At 44.2% G+C, this 19,804-nt stretch overlaps 2 protein-coding genes across 3 annotated transcripts in view; one reads left to right on the top strand and one right to left on the bottom strand.

The window, feature by feature from the left end:
* Positions 1-17,870, top strand: part of GTF2E2 (general transcription factor IIE subunit 2) — a 93,226-nt gene extending 75,356 nt beyond the window's left edge. Inside the window, exons 7-9 of one of the 2 annotated variants that reach the window (XR_005721458.1) lie at positions 6,927-7,042; positions 8,224-15,164; positions 15,411-17,870. Coding sequence is in view for 1 of the 2 variants with exons in the window: in XM_040242891.1 (XP_040098825.1) it covers positions 6,927-7,042; positions 8,224-8,340 (233 nt within the window). In the remaining variant the exon portion in view is untranslated. Of the gene's footprint in view, positions 1-6,926; positions 7,043-8,223; positions 15,165-15,410 lie in introns of those variants that run through there. The other variant, XM_040242891.1, reaches the window with a different exon arrangement.
* RBPMS (RNA binding protein, mRNA processing factor) overlaps positions 14,925-19,804 on the bottom strand; it is a 202,308-nt gene continuing 197,428 nt past the window's right edge. Inside the window, exon 9 of the transcript XR_005721459.1 lies at positions 14,925-15,148. The gene's annotated coding sequence lies outside the window, so the exon portion shown is untranslated. The remainder of the gene's footprint in view (positions 15,149-19,804) is intronic.

Below are 19,804 nucleotides of genomic sequence, written 5' to 3'. Positions count from 1 at the left end.
GTTTGAAGTGCTAAAAGGGAAAAAAGTTTTCAACCCAGAATTCCATCTGCAGTAAAAAGTAATCTTTAAAAAGCGAAGTCCTGTCTCAGAGGAATATTCTCTCAGTATCACAGAAACTGAGAGAATTCCTTGACATCAGACTTGCATTGCCAGACGTCCTCGGGCAGAAGGGGTATGATACTAGACAGAAACTTGGATATGTATAGGAAAATGTGCTAAAGCTGGAATAAATGAAAATCAATTTTAAAATTCGCGTTTGTCTTATTAAAAATTTTTGATCACTCTGAAAGATAGCTAACTATAAAGCAGACTATTAATAGATAAATTTGTGTTTAGAGCATATGTAAAAGTGAAGTTTTTGACAGTCACCACAGGTCAGGAAGGGTGTGCTGTTTTACATCTTCATATGTGATCTGGGATAATTTAATTGAAGTCAGGCTCTGGTTAACTCAAGGTGTGTATTGTAAACCCTAGGACAACCACTAAAACCATTTTTTAAAAAAGTAGCTATAGTTAAAAATACCACGTTGTACATTTGAAAGCTAAGAGAGTAGATCTTAAAAGTTCTCATCAGAGGAAAAAAATTATGTTAACTAAACTTACTGTGGTAATCTTTTCACTGTATATATCAAATATATAAATATATATCAAATCGTTATATATCTGAAACTAATGCAGTATTATGTCAATTACACTTATCTCAATAAAGAAAAATAATAATAGAAATAAAGTGGAATCATAAAAATGTTTAAAGTGCGTGAATTAAAAATAGACACAAGTGAAAGGAGAAATAGACAAACTCATCATTAAGATTAAAGTTCATAGCATCCCTCTCAGCTGTTGAACAAATAGATGGAAAATAAGTATATAAAAGTCTTAACTCTATTAACCAACTTGCCTAATTGACATTTATTATAAAACAAAATGACCCAACAATAGAGTATATATGTTTTCCAGTGCACTTGGAATACTCACCAAAACAGATGGTATTCTGCCGCAGAACCTTAAACGAATTTAAAAGAGTTGAAAGCAAACAAAGGATGTGCTTGGGTCATAATGGAATCAAACTAGAAATCAGCTATATTTGGAAACTCTCCAAAATATTTGGGAATCAAATAACACTTTTAAATAACTTCATGGTTCAAGGAGGAAATCACAGGGGAATTTAAAAAAAAAAAAAAAGTATGTTGAATTAAATGAAAGTGAAAGCACAACATATCAAAATTCATGGGATGCGGCTACAGCAGTGCTTAAAGTGAAATAGAGCATTAAATGCTTACATTAAAAAGAACATTACCAAAAAAAAAAAAAACACTACAAAAAAAAGAACATTACATTTGGATATAACACTTTATTCATGCATTCACCAGTAATGGACATTTGAGTTGTTTCTACTTTATGGCTATTGTGATTAATGCTACTGTGAACATTCATGTACCAGTTTTTGTGTGGGCATAATTTTTCCTTTAAGTATAGGAGTGGAATTGCTGGAATATGGTAATTCCGATGGCTAACTTTTTGAGCAGTTGCCATACTGTTTTGCAAAGTGGCTGCCTCGTTTTACATTGCCAATGGCAGTGCACGAGGGTTCCAGTTTCTCCATATCCTTGCCAACACTGAGTTTAGCTATTTAAGATACCATTTAGTAAAATGGAATTTTATTGTGGTTTTGATGTGCATTTTTCTAAAGATCATCTTTTCATGTGCTCAATGGCCAGTTATATATTCTTTATTTTTTATTAAATTTATTTAAATTTTTTATTGGAGTATACTTCATTTACAGTGTTAGTTTCAGGTGTACAACAAAGTGAACCAGTTATCAGTTCAGTTGCTCAGTCGTGTCTGACTCTTTGTAACCCCATGAATCGCAGCACGCCAGGCCTCCCTGTCCATCACCAACTCCTGGAATTTACTCAAACTCGTGTCCATCGAGTCGGTGATGCCATCCAGCCATCTCATCTTCTGTCGTCCCCTTGTCCTCCTGCCCCCAGTCCCTCCCAGCATCAGGGTCTTTTCCAGTGAGTCAGCTTTTCTCATAAGGTGGCCAAAGTATTGGAGTTTCAGCTTTAAGCATTAGTCCTTCCAATGAACACCCAGGACCGATCTTCTTTAGAGTGGACTAGTTGGATCTCCTTGCAGTTCAAGGGACTCTCGAGAGTCTTCTCCAACACCACAGTTCAAAAGCATCAATTCTTGTATATTGTCTTTTGGAAAATGTCTTTTTAAGTTCTTTGTCCATTTTAAACTTTTTTAAATTACAGGATTTTAAAGAGTTCTTTATTCTGGATACAAGTCTCTTAGAAAATTTATACTTTGTGAATAATTTCTTCCATTCTGTGGATTGTCTCTTTACTTTCTTGTATTGTTTGTGATACAAAAGTTTTTTATTTTGATGGGATACATTTTATTTGTCTTTTGTTGCTTGTGTTTTTGATGTCATATCTAAAAAAACATTTCCTAATCCAACAACACAAAGATTTACTCCTGCTTTTTCTTCAGGGAGTTACTGTTTTAGCTCTTAACATTAAGATTTTTTATCATTTTGAATTAATTTTTGCATATAGTGTGAGACGTGTGCCCAGTGTTGTTTTTATTTTTGCATTAGTGAAGTGAAGTCGCTCAGTCGTGTCCGACTCTTTGCGACCCTGTGGACTGTAGACCACCAGGCTCCTCTGTCCATAGGATTCTCCAGGCAAGAATACTGGAGTGGGTTGCCATTTCCTTCTCCAGGGATCTTCCTGACCCAGGGATCGAACCCAGGTCTCCTGCATTGCAGGTAGACACTTTACCCTCTGAGCCACCAAGGAAGCCCACATTTTTGCATTATGATATGTGTAATTGCATGACCTGCTCATCCCACTCAGGTTTTTACCCAGTTTTGCTCAAAATCCATGTGCATATCAATTTTATTCATTTCCTCCAAAATCTGGAAACTCAAGTGCCCTTTAACTTGTCCCTTTTTCGCTCCCAAGTGTGGTACATCCTTACAGTGGAATACAACTTTGAAATAAAAAGGAACAAAGAGCTGACATGCCCACCAACATGGGTGGAGCTCAGATGTGTCATTATTTCCTTAAAGGCAGTAGCACTCAGAAATAAATGATCAACGTCAGATGATAATGGTAACTGAGAGAGATAGTGCTTTTTCCTTTGTGGGCATTAAACTCGGTGCTTTATATAAACCAATTTAATTGCCACAACTCTGTGAAATACATATTATCATCCCAGTTTTACAAATCAGAAAACTGAGGCAGAGAGGTAACCTCCTTCGTGTGTGTGTGTGTGTGTGTGCGTTAGTCACACAGTCATGTCTGACTCTGTGATTCCATGGACTGTAGCCCACCAGGCTCCTCTGTTCATGGAATCTCCAAGCAATACTGGAGTGGGTTGCCATTTCTTTCGCCAGGGGATCTTCCTGACCAAGGGATCGAACCCAGGTCTCCTACGTTGCAGGCAGATCCTTTACCATCTGAGGACATAGTCAGATGGGTTCATTGGGTTCCACATGCAGGCCATGTTGCTCCATACTCTATTCTCCTGCTATTGTGTGTCACAGGAAAGCTTTGGATGCAGCCAAAGAGTTATTTGGGAATTTAAGCAAAGCTTTATTAAATAATTTGCTTATTTTCTTTCCTTCCTGGCATACTGTTATACACTTTTCAATCTTAGCTTCGAGTTAGGACAGGGTTCCCTTCCATTGAAAGGGTCAGATCTGAGTTCTGAATTCTAGCCTGTTTTCTTCTTTTCTGTTAAAATACAGCAGGTTTTAAAACAGTTCCTATTTTACTTACCTGTATAATTTAGAGCTTGACTGACTTTCATGATACTTGGAAATAATCTGAAACAAATCATTTGTCTTTAAATTTGATGTCCTCTAATTATTTGTTGTTTTCAAAAAAAAGAAAAATGATTGCTAGAAAAAGAAAATAGGTTGCCTCGATCTTGGTTTTACAATACCATTCTCCAGTAAAAGGAGTTAAGACTCCTTGATTCCAAGTTTGTGGAAATGCAAGCTGAGCTTGAAACATGCTTGGTATCAGAAATTGAGCAAGTGCTCAAAAAAACCCCAAAACAAGTAACAAAAAAGGGACAAATCAAAAAGACACAGGAACAATTTAGAGGGACTCAATATCCAAAGCCAGGATAGTTGAAGAGCAAAGTAACCGATAGTAATGGATTATAATCCATTGAAGTGAAGTAAAATAAATATCCATAAATCCATCTAAGTTAATTAAATAGATTGGATCGAGAATAGTCTCCCCACTTAGAGTGGAATTCTAATCCATATGTATGAAAGGAATGATGAAAATAACGTGCCTTTAGGCAAACCCACAATTAACACTTGTAGTTGGCAAGAGGCATTGATGGATGCTGAAATTAGTGAGCTAAAGTATGCAGAGAAGCAGTAAGTTTGCATAGTCTTAGTGGATCTCTCCAGGGGATGCTTATTACAGAGGGACAAACAATAGCTTCATGGTGGAAAAATCTGATAGACACCACCTTAACCAGCAATCATTCTAATAGCCCCAGTAAAAAGACGTGTGGACATCATGGACCCTTGATGTTATTAGGCCCTGAGAAGGGCACAGTATCGTCTCTGTGATGTTCTTGCCCAGAAAGTAGAACCTCAGTTTCATCATGAGGAAACGTCAGACAACCCCACATTGAGGGGCATTTTATAAAATAACTATCAGAACTTCTCTAAGGTGTCACAGTCCTGAGAGATGAGCAGAGAGACTGGGCATGTACTTAGAGCCAGGAGCAAGGACACAGCAGCTAAACATAGTGGGATCCTGGGCCAGGGTGGGGATGTTGCTGCTAAAGCTGGATGGGAGAATAAGGTCTATGGCTTAGTTAATAGGTTTGTATTAGTTTAAATAGTTTTGTTAAGGTTATATAGTGTTAACATTAGGAAAAACGGGGTCAAAGCATGTACTGGAATTGGGTATCCTAATAATGCAACTGAGGTTTAAAAAATGTAAAAGGAAAACAGATACTCTCTGATGCCCAGACAATAGCATTTCATACTTTCGGTGGTCAGATTGTTGAGGATGTGCTAATAAATAAGGTTAGCGGAAAACTTAGGAAATAGAATCCCCCTCCCAAGGAGCTTCAAGAGGCTGAGAAAGTTGTGCAAACAAATAATTGCCACCTGTTAAGTGGTTTCTGGAATCTATGCAGATGGAAGTTCAGGGAATATAAGAGAATGAGTCCCTAATGTATCTATAGAAATGTAGAGTATTTTTATTTAGAGATGTTTTGTATTGAAATAACTTTGTGTTCAGATTGGGGACTTCCCAGGTGGTCCAGTGGCTAAGACTCTGTGCTCCTAATGCAGGGGCCCAGGTTCGATCCCTGATCAGAGAACTAGACCCCACCAGCCGCAACTAAGGGTGTGCGTGCTGCAACTAAAGATCCCGAGTGCCGCGACCAAATAAATATTTTAAAAACCAGGAAAAACCCCAAAACGTTTTGTGCCTAAGTTGAATTCTTTGTAGTAGACGGTCATTTTTGCATTTGGTCATCAACGAAAGTTTTTTCAAGACAGATTTCTTAAATATCACTGGCACCCCAGCTATTAGGGCATCGTTTGCTTCATGTAGTTTGTATTGAGACAGGAAAGAGAACAGTCTGGTCCAGCGGTATTGTGTGCTGATTTTATTTATAGCTTGTGAATGGACTGTACCCACGGTCTACCTGAAGGTTGAGGGCTCTGCAGCGATAGTGACAGGTGGGGCGGCGCTGGCGCTGCCTGGATTAGGCCTCCAGATCCTGTGGCAGGGGTGAGGGAATGGGGGGTTGTGTGTCCTGATCTGAGCAGAAGGCTCACCTCAGGGCACCCAGGGAACTTTCCTTTTTTTTTTTTTTTTTGGTCCTTCAGAGTACATTCATCTTCTGATTTTCCATCATAAACTTTCTGTGCATTGGCAAGTAGATGATGTGCGTTGGCAAGTAATTAATGAAGTGAAACCAGGCTGTCTGAGTCTGTCTTTGTTACGTGTATGCTCAGTTGTGTCCAACTCTTTGTGACCCTATGGACTGTAGCCTGCCAGGCTCCTCTGTCCATGGGATTTCCTAGACAAGGGTGCTGGAGTAGGTTGTCATTTCCTTCTCCAGAGGATCTTTCCAACTCAAGGATTGAACCTGAGTTTCCTGTTCCTCCTGCATCTGCAGGTGGGTCCTTTACCACTGGTGCCAGTTGGAAAGGGGCCTGTCTTTAGGGACAGAATTTAAGATGCACATGAGTTTCACTCTGGACACGTCCCAGTTGTGATCCCTTTTGTTTGCAAAAATAGTGATGTGGCAAAGGGGTCAGAGGACTGAGAACAAGGTGTAGGAAGGTTTCTCTCCTGTTTGCCGGCATGAGAGAAGCAGTGTTACTGCCTCAGCCTCCCTCCCTTCACTTTGATGACCTCTTAGTCACCCATCCCTGGTTTATTTCAGATTTCAGGACGCTCTTTTGCAAATAGGCTGTTATAACTCCTCACTCTCATATAAAACTTGGTTCCTCATCTCCCTGTGTGTTTTTCTTCTGTAGGAAAGGAAGTGGGATGTACTGGGCTCATGGGAGATGAGCAGGAATTTGAACTATTTCAGTGGAGAGAACTGATTTTGGGGATAAAAGGAGTGTGTCAACTGCCTTTCTTTCCAGGAAAGCTGGGAGGCCTCAGTCACATGGCCCTTCATTTACAGACTCTAAGAATAGAGCAGTACTGATCTGGCCTAGGGATGCAGCTCATGTTCCCAGGCCCTTCTGCTGCTCAGTGTCCAGCATCTGAATGTTCCTGTCTTCCTTCGTTTTTATAATGAAATCTCAGATGTGCTAACGCAGATCAGAGGAGATAATGTGGAAGCCTGATTTTGATCACCAAGATGTTACAGTTTATAAACATCTATTGTATGGTAACTGCTGCTTGTTGGCGCAGAGTTTCAGAAACTGTGGAGGAGTGTCACCGTGGATTCAATGGACGAGGAGAAAATTGAAGAGTATCTGAAGCGACAGGGTATTTCTTCCATGCAGGACTCCGGACCAAAGAAAGTGGTATGTCGTCTCTAGGAGAGAATGTAATGCTGTGCCCTTTGAACTGTTAGCCTGCTTCCTGTGCAGCTCTCGGAAGACCAGGTAGCTGGTTCTTCCTTCCAGTTTTTTCTCCGTGTCCTACCCCTCTGACCTTAGTCAGATGCTTTGCCCTCAGGTGCCGCTCACGGGTAAGGGGAGTGCTTCTCCCCTTGCCCCGCCCCTGTCCAGGCTTCTCCCCTTGCCCCGCCCCGGTCCTGGCAGTGCCTGCTCTGGCTGCAGCCCTGTGGACTTCAACATGCCTGTGATGTCCTGGTTTCTGCCGGGAGCCTGCTCCATCCCCCTGGCCTTCATGATCTTCATCCCCCAACCCGCTTCTTGCTGGTGCCTGACTTTGCCTTAGTGCTGATCACACTCAGTTGTCCTTGATGACTCTCAGATCCTTTAGGAACCAGATTTTACTGTCTTGATAACCCCAGATCTGCTCATTTGGAAGGATTTGTAGCTGGATGAAGATTCGTGAATTGCCTCGTACCAGCTAACCAGCTCTCTGCAGTCCAGAGACAAAGCCAGAATGAGGGATATTTCACTAACACCCTCCCTCCCCCGGCCACCATCATGCCTTGTAGCTTGTTTTCTTTGTGACTTTTTGTGTGTTCGTGTGTTTTATTCGGTGAAGTTTAGGACTCCTTTAAAGGGAAAGTTTATTGCCAGTGATCTCTAAGAATTAGTGTGATTGAAGCACTTCATGGTTTCCTTTCATTGCTTAGTTTGTTGATTTTTTTTAAATTATGTGATGCAGTAAAAAGAATAATACCTAACAACTCTTTATGTGCCCATTCACTCCCTAATTTTGCTATGTCTCTATACTTTGTTGTATTTGGTTCAGGTTTTTCTTTTATGGGTAATTAATGGTGGATAAAATTTTTTAAACCTGATAACAGAGATGAAAAACAAAAGAGCTGTACTGCCTCTCTTTTCACCCACTTAGTGCCTAGCGTAGTTGTGGTAAGTTGTTGTGCCAGCCCATTCTTTCCAGGTGGAAGTACACACATTTCACTGTAACGGAAACCGCTGTGGGGGTGGGGGTGTGTGGGTGTGTCTGTGTTCAACAGAGAAAAGGTTACAAAACCCTGCATCTTTCCTAAATCCTCTCCATATCACTGCTCTGAGTAGCTGTCATTTCTGTTTTTACCTTCCTATAGGCCCCAATTCAGAGAAGGAAAAAGCCTGCCTCACAGAAAAAGCGACGGTTTAAGACTCACAACGAGCACTTGGCTGGGGTGCTGAAGGACTACTCTGATATCGCTCCTGGCAAGTAGTAAACAGTTTGGTCTGAGAGCAAAGAGTTTCAAAGTCAAGATCTTCCGTGTTGACGCTGGCATCTGCAGGCTGATCATCTTCCTGTTCTCCCACATAGGACTGAGGAGAGGAGCAGTTCGGTTTACAGAACTAGGGCAAATTACCAAACTCAAAGCTTAATGGGCTAATGAGAAATGTGATGTCCCCTGTGAACCTCCTGTCACTTCTCGGGGGAACGGCGCTCAGCATGGCGTACAGGCATCTTTGCTATTTATCGCTACTTCTAAGTGGCTCCTGGTTCCATTTTCCCCTCTTTTATTACTTTAGAACAAGTTTGCTGGTAGTCTTGAATGCAATATTTGTTTATTCCAAAAGATCATATTTATAATAAAATCATTGTAGGAGTTGTAAGACGTTGGTGACTTTAGTTTGCTTCTTTCCGTTCTTGGCAGTTGCAGGTGGTCTTTGAGCCCTGCAGGTGCTGGTCTGGAATGTTGTTGAAGACCGTGATCTGGGCTGTGTCACTGAGCATGTGGATTTCACAGGTGGAACCCAAGGTGTGCCTCTTGTTGGCAAGTGAAGCAGTAAAGGTACACTTGACGTGATTTTTAATGCTTTCTTTGAAAAGGACGGATCACTGTTTAGTCTCCTGGATGTCCCAGGTCGTGCTGTCAGGCTGTTTATAGCAAGGATGGGCCAAGTCTACTTGCCAGCCTGAACGTCTGTGTTATGGTGTCCCAGCCCTGGTGGCGCCTGGCCCCGAGGTTCTCACTGACTGAGCTCACGAGAGCTGTTACCACGTATGTAGATTCCTAAGAATCGTCATGACTTTTGGGGAGATCTGTGGTCATTCCAGCATTCTACTGTAAAGGACCCATTTTCCTTCTCTCTGCTTGTTCATGATTTGTAGTGGCCCTTTGGGTTGGTTGATAAGGTCCTTATATCACAAATTGAAACTAGTGGATTATAAGAACAGGGTTTGGTGTTCTCAAAAAAGGCATAATGATAACCCGGAGCAGTAACTACTCTGTACACATGACAAGGAGCCATTTTGTTGTTTGATTTACTTCTCATTGGTTTTGAGTGTCATCTTACCTGTTTCTTATACCCAAGCCCCAAAAGACATCATAAGAAGATGTAAAACTGAGATGCCTCACTGATTAATGATGTTGAGCATCTTTTCAGGTACCTGTTCGTCATGTGTGTATTTTATTTGAATGAATGTCTATTCAGGTCTGTTTGGGTCCTTTGCCTATCTTTTAATTGGATTATTTGTGGAGTTCTTTTTTGCTACTGAGTTGTATGAGTTTTTTATGTATTATGGTCATATTAACCCCCTTATCATTGTAAGATAAATGGTTTGCAAATATTTTGATTCCATAGGTTATCTTTTCTTTCCTTTTTTTTTTTTTTTAAAATAATTTGTACTGGATCTTAGTTGTGGCATGCAGAATCTTGTTTTTTTTGTTTTTTTTTTTAAATCCATTCAACGTCTGTGTATTTTTATTGGAGAATTTAATCCATTTACATTTAAGGTAATTATTGATAGGGGAGGACATTGTACTGTTTCCATTTTGTTGTTTTCTGGCTGTTTTGATATGTGGAGAGGGAGATAGTCTTTGTGGCAAATTGTGATAGGAACCCAGTTGTGTTTGAAGGTTGTAAGAGAAAGAAGTTCTTTACCAGTTTTTCTGGGTACCTAGGAACATTTCCATGAGAAATTCAAATTAAAGTCAAAGTCATGGTCTCACCTCTGCCTGTTTCTGCTGGGTCTGTGGGCTGTTTAGAAGAAGCAAGTTGGAATGGGCATGTCTGGGTGCATTAAAAGTTTAAGACCATCTTCAGTGTGTTTGATCTATAATTCATCACAATCAGCTGAGGCTTTTAGGGGATGGCTAAAAGGAATGTCTTTGAGCCCAAAGTGTAAAAAACGAACACTTGGCTGCTGCTGTCACATCCTGTAAGTGTGGTCAGATGATGGTGGGACTCGAGGGACAGAGGAGCACTTGATACGTGTGAAGCCGTGCCTGAGCGAGAAGGCAGGGCAGCTGCTTCCCGTTCCTGCTCGGTCCATGGTTTGTAGCAAGGGCGCTGCAGACATATAGCCCTGGGTTCTTCTGTGATGGGGTGTTTGAACTCACCAGCAGAAAATACATTTTGGGTGTGGGGATACGGTATTTGGATTTATAAACTCCCCAGTTCTTAGCAGCTAACGATGGTTTTCTGAAGCATGGGAAATGAGATTTGATGTCCCCTCTTCCTTCTAGCTTCTGCTTTTACTTGCAAAAATGACTCATTTGCAGGTGATTTTTTTTTTTTTTTAAGGTATTAGTGACTGTCCTTAACAAGCCTGGTCCACTACTGTTGCTGTGTGGCAAGGCTGGGGTGCTGTGAGTGGAGGCATCGAGATGACCTTCATCACGTGATGCCACCCTTGGGGCTTCACAGTCCACCCTTTCCCCAGGCGTGTTTTGTGGGCTTTTCCCGAGAGAATGGGTGTTCCGTGGGGGAGAATCTCTTGGAACCAAAGGACCTCTTGGAAACCACTTCTCAGGGGAGCTGGACTTTAGAGCCCACATCCCTGCCCTGTGAGCATGGTGTTGAGTGAGCACCTGGGAAGTGCAGAGCTGGAATAGGCCCTGACATCATGCTGTTGCCCTTCCTTCTGGCCACAGCTTAAGAAACAAAAGCACGTTTCCCTTCATAGTGGGGTTTCCATTGGAAAGACCTGCTGATGCTTGCAGGCCAAGTGGCAAGGCTGCTACCATGGACCCTTTGGAAACAGGCCTGGAACACTCATCTAGCTCTCCTCGTTTGGAGATGGGCCAGCATGTTCCTGTGACTCAAACCATGTGGGTTCAAGACCCTGTGAGAACATGGTGACTTGCCACCACCCAGAACTTTGCAGGGTTCCAAAGCCCTTCAGGGCCAACTTACCTTATGGAGTAAACCACAGCCTGACCTTGGCAGGACCATCTCCAGAAACTCCAAGACCAGGTTTTATCTTGCATGTGAGTGTCAAGAAGCTTTGAACTTTTCTGCGTCCTAGTTTTAAGGAAAAAGTACTCTCTTGTCAAGGTAAATACTAATAGTTTAACCTGAGCATTATTTCCTATTCCGTGTAGGTGTGTCTTTTAATTCTAAAGACAAGTTTAGGTTGAATTTAAGCATCTGACATAATTAAGTTTCTCTTAATTGTTATTTAGCATGGCAAGAGAGTTAAACTTGAAATGAGCAGTATATGTGAGCAGTGGGGAACAGGCTTCCCTGTGGTCTCGATTTATGGGCCTGTTGTAATGGTTCATGGGCACAGGGCCCTTTTCCACTCATAAAGCAGGAAAGTGTGGTTTGTACCATGGAAGTCCGGGGGAATCAGCACCCATGGGTCGCTGGAGAGCTGCAAAAAGAGGAGGAAACAAGCCAAGGTTTCTCACAGCAGATTGGCATCTGGGGCTTGAGGTAGTTACAGAGCCAGGCCAGTCTTGGGGAGCTGAGTGCCACCCAGGATGGTTTGCGGTGGTGACAGAGCTTCACTGTGGCAGGTAAATGTTTCCCTGCTTAGAGAGGCTTATCCGTTGGTTGATGGCATGTGGTTTTTCAGTATCTTGAGTCATGAGTTGTGTAGGCATTTTGAAGACCAGTGTTACAGATAATGTGATTAGTAACAGATACTCTTCTGCCTTCTCAGAATGTTGGACAGTTGTTTGATGTCATCAGGTGTGATAGAACAGGGGGACCAGTTGAAGAGCAAGAGGGCAACCCGGTGGTGAAACTCGAACACGCTCGTCCCCTAACAGTAGGACGTCCCAGTGATGGATGGGGAGCCAGTAGGGAGTTTGCACTCCTAGAGCTAAGCACACCTGCCCGAAACACTCAGAATCAGGTGATTCCTGTATGTCATTGTGACACAGACCCCAAGAATTGTCGGGGTGTCCACCATGCTTACTCTATAAAAGTGGTCTGCCATATATTCAGGTACTGGATCCAGTGAATTTGAAGCCCACACATATGATTACACTGTAAGTATAATGTACATTTTGCAAGTTTTAAGGTTCTTTTCCAGATTACTTTGTAACTTTTTTAGAGATAGAAGGCATAGTTCTTAATTTCAGTACTAAATGGTGGTTTTATATTATAGCTACATTAGTCCTGTGTTCAGAAGTGGCAGATCTTTACCCCCAAGAGAGGATTTACTCGATAACAAAAAATGGCCTAGTTATCATTTTTCTGGATCCTACAAACTGGGACATTATGTGTGTAAGCAGAGGGAACAGACAGACCTGCCCTTTTCTTATCCCAAGTTCCCAATTTCAGAAGATACACTGTGTTTCTGCTCAGTGGAGTGACAGGAAATGAAGCTGGTGTTCAAGCGACCAGACAGGTTGTGCCTGGAATTCACACTAGACGGGTAGGTACTCTCTACACACTTGTCCCTTGCACAGTGGTGGTGACCAGGCACTCATTTTATGAAAAAGCACACAGCAGTGATGGTGTTCAGCCCCTCCAGGGAGGCACCCTTAGATCTCTGCCTCCTGGCTTGAACCTGCTGCCTTGGAGTGAGTGGAAAAATCCCAGATTGGCTGAAGGTGAAGCCGCGTGATTGAGCCTGTCCCAGAGCCATGACCCCTGAGCTGGGTGTGGGCTTCAGAGCCTGGGCAGGGCGGCAGAGCTGTGCAGTCATTGTCTGCCTTCAACCCTGGCTCCAGGGTACTGGCAGGCTGTGGCTGGGACCCACTTTTGGTGGCTGGTCTCCTCTGCAAAAGGTACGTGCAATCCAACAACAGAACCTGGAATGTCAGTGCTCAGCAAGACTAGTAGCTGTTAGTGGTTGTTGCTCTCACTTGGAATTGAGCATTGTGACCTCCCTCCCCCCTTTTGGGGACAGAGGGCTTGGTGAGTGTTATCGGTAAAGCATTTTTACTGCTTGGCTACCAGTGCTTGTCTTACCACTTAATAGAATGTATTTCTTACTCTAATAAATTAGTCAGTAGAAAACCACAAATGTAGGTTGCAGAGTCTTTGTAGGCTGAGGTGGATGTGCAGTCTGCTGAGTGCAGTAAAAAGACATCAAGAGAGTGTGTCTGCCCCGTGAACCTCCTGTGGGGTCTGGAAGGCTCAGGGCCGCGGTGTCCCTGTGGGTCCCCAGGCACCCACAGTAGAGTATTTCCACAGGCTCTCCCATCCCTCCCTTGGTTGCTCCATCCAGACCTGAAAATGACAACAAAATCTGCCACTTCTTGGATTGCAGTATCGGATGTACCTGGTCTTGCAAGAAGGAATTTGCCAAGCAGTGGTGTGACAGCTGGAATTAGCACTTTATTTTTAAAAATGACAATAGAAAAGTACCTTTAAACAGTTTATAAAAGCAGAACAGACTGTGTGGAAGTTGGTCTGTTTTCCTTGGAAACAAGAGTCTACAACTGTCACCATGAACCAGGTGGTACTAGAGGCCTCAGCAGCGCTTGGGTGCACCGGAGACACCCCTTGCCAGCCTTTCTCATAAGTTTTAGAGCCTCTTACCCTTGGCTCTCGTTTGTTTTGTGATGACCTTTAAAAGCATCTTGACACCTTGATTTCTAATAGAAAATAATGAAACTACAAACCCAACACCAGCCATATATATATAATTAGAATATCAAAATCTTCAGCACACTGTGAGCAGATCAGTAAGAGAGCTTGTGGTCACGTTTAGTAGGTCAGCAGTTAAAAATCTGTAGGTCAACGTATGTTTACACACGGCTGCTCTTCCACAGTGGGGAGAGCTTGAGGTGACCCTGGAAGAGTGTCAGTTTCCCCACACGGGACTGACCCGGGTGTGGAGGGAGTCTTGAAGCAAGCTGACCTCTCATTGCTCACGCATCTTCCCCCAGGCCAATGTGTCAAAGTGTCCCAGTGAGTACAGCGGGATTCAAGGTCAGGTTTTTAAATGGTTCGTCTGGCCTGGTGACGCCAAGACTCAGGAACACCAGCTCAGTTCAACTGATACTCTGCAAATCGCTTGGGAGGTGCCCACTGCGGCCACGTCGGCAGGGCTGGGTTCCCAAGTGGAGGCTTCCCTTTTAGACTCAGCACATCAACTGGGGGTGTTGTGCATCAGCGGGGCTCACGCAGGAGCCTGCTGTTAGAAGAAAAAGGCAAGACCCAGAACTTCACACACAGTTTGTATAGTCAACCTCGAGCTGCTGGGCGTGTTACGGGTGCACCTCAATGAGGAATCTGCACCAAGCACAGGCTGCTTTGCCCAGCTGGGGATCCGCCATCACACTGGAATCTCCCGGAGGCTCTGATTGTCTTGCAGGTCGTCCTACCAGACTTGGAATCAAACCTCAAGCGCCGCACCAGCAGTTCTAACCTCTATCGCCGCGTTACTCATGGACCCAGGCCAGGTAAACAGATTTCTATACATTCACCATATGATCCTGGAAATTCTGATAATATTTTAAACCATGCCTCAAACATGCAGCTTATTTTAGAGGAAAAAAAATAGATATTTTAAATTACAAGCATTCAAAAGTCAAGCACAAAATGTGTGATCCAACCCAGTGTAAGATCATCCATCCTGTCACACATAAAATGTTTGGTATAAAAATACTCACTCTCTTGGTTTTATCGTTGACATCTTTTATGTTTCATTTGAAAATATCTCCAAACTGTACAGAAATGGCAGATCATGCGTTCACAAATAACACACTATTTCTTAAAATTATACAGTGTAAAAGAGTAAAACATTTTTTATTATATATTTTTTTCTTCGAGAAAAACAGATGTGTGATAGAGGCTGTGGCAAAGTCTTGAAGGGCTCAAAACTGGGCGAGGTGTTGTTCAAGCCTGAAACAGAAAGAAGGTATGTAAGAGGTGCTGATCTCATAACCGCGTACAATCCTTTCTCTGAGCCACAGGGCTGTTTGGAGACACGGTGGATAGAAGTCCCAGCTTAGAAACCCCTGGCTGCTCCCCTTCAGAGCTGTGCATGTACTCGTCTGTGTAAACACATAATACACTCACTGACCCTCTCCACAGCAAGACCCTGCACTAGAGGATTGGTGGCCTCACAGTGGGTGCTTAATTTCTATTTCTCTTTCCCCTGCAGCTGCAAGGAAACACTCATTTTTTTGTGGCAGAAAAAAGGGCCTTTGGACAATCAACAAGACTTTGCCTCTGCCAGAGCCCCGCCTTGCTCCCAGGAGTTTCTTAAACACATCTCAATTCTTTGTGTCTGAATTTACTTGGTGGCACTAGTGGTAAAGAACCCACCTGTCAATGCAGGAGACATAGAGATGTGGGTTCGATCCCTGGGTCAGGAAGATCCCCTGGAGGAGGAAATGGCAACCCACTTCAGTATTCTTGCCTGGAGAATCCCATGGACAGAGGAGCCTGGCAGGCTGCAGTCCAGAGGGTTAGACCCAACTGAGTGACTAAGTACGCAAAAAGGCTGCATTGGTAAGTGTCCTGCTCTTACTCATTTTACTATCGTCTAACTCCCCAGTCCCTTTTCTTACCAATAGGTGAGACTCACAAAAGTCTGACTGTAGGAAAGGGACTAGAATTTTGGGTTTGTACATGGGAGGCGGCTGTCATTACATGTAGTTTAAGGCCCCTATATTTGAACTTTTGGAAGTTGTGGTTTCCAGTCAGGTAAGTTCACGTGTCTGCATCCTCTACAAGTGGTTGTGCTTTTGTGTACTTTACAGTATAGAGGATAGTCATACAGTGTTATCCCAAGTCCAGGATGTGCAGAAGCAAGTAGCTGGCACCACTATGAAGCGCCAGGTGCTAGTGGTGGAAACAAAAGTGAAGATAACTGAGTGTGGAGCAAGAGGAAAAGATGGAATTGAAGGCCCAGGGAAAGGATGAAGAGAAACTGAAGCACTTCGAGACACAGGTCGTGAAAAGGGGATTTTCTTTATTTAAGGAGGCATGGGATGGGAACGCAGAACAAGAACACAAAGGTTGTAGCAGCTATTCAGAGTGCAACCCCGTGTTACCATATGGATGGTTTTTTCCCAAGAGAATAGAATTGAACCAGCAAGGAACCAGAATCTGTGGTGCCATCAACAAACATCAGGCAAGAGTGAAACTGCACCTTGCCTTCATCTCCTACTGCTGCCGATCCTTCACTCGATGCCCAGCCCCTGTAGGCCAGTTGTTGTATTCCTGTACTTATCAAGGGGACTGTAGGATTAAGTGTTTTGTTTTCTCTGCATTGTTTGTGTGAAAAGTATTATAAACCCAGTAACGTACTGTTGTGTGAGTTGGGTACCTAGGCTAACTTCGTTGGACTTTGAGACATGCTCTTGAAGTGAAACTTATTCATATGTAGGGAACTTAATGTACTGCCCTGTGTTAAGACCTATTTAGGAAAATGTATTTACCAAGGAATCCTGAAATTAGAAACAAATATAGCTCCCAAACATAGCTGATAAGATGACCTTAATATTCCTATCTAAGCCAGATCTGTACAGTGCCAGCTAGATCTGAACTATGACCCAATATATCTTGTCACAGCCTAGTTTTTAGATGACAGTCCAAACGGGTAAAAATGAGCCACAATCCGTTAGACTGAATGCAGCAATCACATACCTAGGGATCATAGGAAAAAGTCCATGAGGAAAAGGGTGTTGATTTCAAGAGTAGGGCTCTGATTCTCTGAAGTTAGCATAGCACTTAACCTGTCTCTTCAGCCTGTTGCAACTATTAACCAAATAACGTGCCAAGACTGACTGATTATTAGAGTGAGTGTGCCCCCTTGGGTTGAGAAATGCTTCCAACTTAAGCTCAGCGATCCTCCCTCCACTTTCTCGGAAACATGGGACTTGTTCAGCAGGAGGAGGTGCCATCCTTAAGGAAAACCCCACTCTGATTCCTTTGCTTCTCTCGGAGCCCAGCACAGTGCCTAACCCCCACCACCACTCGCTCGATGATGGAGGAATCTAAGTGGGCAAAGTTTAACACTTGCATAATAGGAAATCAGAAACACAAGAAGCCAAAAACAAACAAAAAAAGTCATCCATATTCACAAGCAGTTTGCTGGCTGATGTGTCCTTCTAGGTCTCTGTGTATTTTCACAGCTAAGCATCCACTTTTATGTGATTAAGATTATACAGCTATCATGCTTTTTCACACATCACGAATATCTAGCAAAGTACCAAAGCTACGCAATTTTGATAACCAAGAATACACCACTACACCAACTTCATCTGGAAGGATCCCTCCTTAAAAGCCATGTGTCTTCTGCCCCCCAAATCTTTCTACCTGGTAGAAATCACGATCACGTCCAGGTGTGAACAGCAAGCGGCTCTGGGGTTGGGACCAGGGTTATGGAGGGTCACATAGTAGCTGCCGTTCCCTAGTGAACTTTAGAGCTTCCGGCCTCAGTCTGCCAAAAGAGCGCCCCCCTCCCCAACTCTGTCCACAGAGGAGGGGAACCAGCTTTGGGAAACTGGACACAAGGCCAGTTTCCTTCCTTCACACTCTGGGCTCATCAGGCCTGGAATGACGAGTCCTGTGTTGCAAACTTGGCCCCATGCCAGCAACCCAAACTGCGGACATAGATTGCAGAAAAACCGATTCTAAGGAGCAGCAGTTTTTCACTTCAGAACAACTCACTGGGGACAGCAACGGGGCCCTACGAACCTGAGGGGCCTTCAACGGCCGGCGGCCTCTGACAGCACATGGGCTTGGACAGCAGCCAAGACCGACAGCCTTCAGGAACTGCGCAAGCAGGCGGAGGACCCTTCCTCGGTGGGCCCACAACTTTAGCCCCTGCAGGCAGAGCCTGGCTGGTCTAGGCCTGCTTGCCTCTTGGGAGCTGAGGCCACCTTCGGGAAGTGCACCGTGCCCACTCAGGCCTCTTTCTGGTTCCACAGCCAGTTCCCCACATTCTACTTACCTTTGTGCTGGATATTTCTGCCATGACCACAAAGCCCACGCGTCTCTACTCAGACTTGCCCTTCACGTACACTGCACTCGGGTCACTCTGTCACCCTGACACTAACATTACCAACTGGGTTTGCCTCACCTGAGTGTTTCCACTTGATTCTTCATTGTGCTTTGACTAGCCAGAGGACAGTTCCTAAAGCACCAGTGCACCCCCCCAATTCAGATTTTCAGTGCCTCCCCAAGATCCTCAAAAGCTTCGTTAAAGTCCCCTTTCAGCAAGACCATGCTGTCTGTATTCACACCTCCTCCCTCTGCTGGTGTATCTTACGCACACACAGACCCTCCTGTCTTTCAAAACTCAGGTGAAGCCCCACTTCCTCCAGCCTTTCTTGGTCCCTTCAGGGCTATCTTAGCGCTTCACAGGCACTCTCCCTGTCCAGACCACTTACACAAGGATCACCTTGGATTATTTTCCTCCCTAAGACCAGCTCTACCTTCCTCCACTCCAGACACAGTCACTTGCATGTAGCAAAAAGGCAGACACTTGGGATGCTAGAACAAATGGAACTGGAACGATGGGCCATTAGTGGGAGGAGGCCCAGAGACGCAGGGCCCTAGGCTTGACGATGCCAGGGCTGGGCTGAGAGCAAGGAGGTGCCCGGAGTCCTTGTGGAGCTCTGCATGCTGGCCCTCGGGGCAGAGCGGGAGTCACCCCAGAAGGCTGACACAGGATGGGAAGGCACCCGCCCAGGATTTCGAGAAGCCCACCTGGCCCTTTCCAGGTTCCTGAGCAGAAAGAAAGGTGGATGGAGCTGGTTAACCTAGGCTGGAAGACGAATCTTTCAGAGTGGAAAAGGACAAGGAAGGGGGTGCAAGTTGATAGCTTCCTGAGCTGCTTCTGCTGGGTAAAGGCAGCTCTCACATGGGAAAAGAATGTGTCCGCATTGCCATAGCTGTTCCAGACTGAACACAAGGTCAAAATGTGGCTATTTCAGTCCCTGTAAACAAGGAAGGGGGTTTAGCTGGAAACGCAGTTCAAACCTTGGAATGTATTAACAAGGACATTTTAAGCACGGCAAAGGCATCCGGGAACACAGAGCACTGGGGCGGCGGCGGCAGGGAGGGGGTCAGGGCCCTCTGTTCAGACAGCAGACTCTCCTCACAGAGCCTTTCCTGAAAGGGGGTCAACTACGACACGCACGTGACGGGGTAAACAAGGGAAGACGGAACCCCGGCACCCGCCCAATTTGAAGACAATGGAGAACGTCTCCTGTTGTCTTCCAGCCTAGGAAACAATTCTAAACCAGCTCATTTCAGCTGTGTGTTCCGCAGTGCCTGGGGACAGCTGCTGACGTGTGTGTGTCAAGGGCTGCCCTGCTGCTGGTGGTCAATGCTGTGACCTGGGAGAGGCTGCTCTTCCCAGAGGTAACTTTGTAGGTTCAAGTCTATTGATCCAAGCGCCTTATGAGCTTTTTTCCCTCCCAGCAGTAAGAAAATCCTGTTTTCCACCAATCCATCCCTATATACTTGACCTGCTCCTAATGATTTCTTCCCCAAGAGTTTTTCTAACATTTGTTCATTTTTACTAAAAGTAAGGAACATTCC

Source organism: Oryx dammah, unplaced genomic scaffold (assembly GCF_014754425.2).
Source record: "Oryx dammah isolate SB20612 unplaced genomic scaffold, SCBI_Odam_1.1 HiC_scaffold_7, whole genome shotgun sequence".
NCBI classification, from domain to species: Eukaryota; Metazoa; Chordata; class Mammalia; order Artiodactyla; family Bovidae; genus Oryx; species Oryx dammah.
This window is presented reverse-complemented; position numbering and strand designations above follow the sequence as displayed.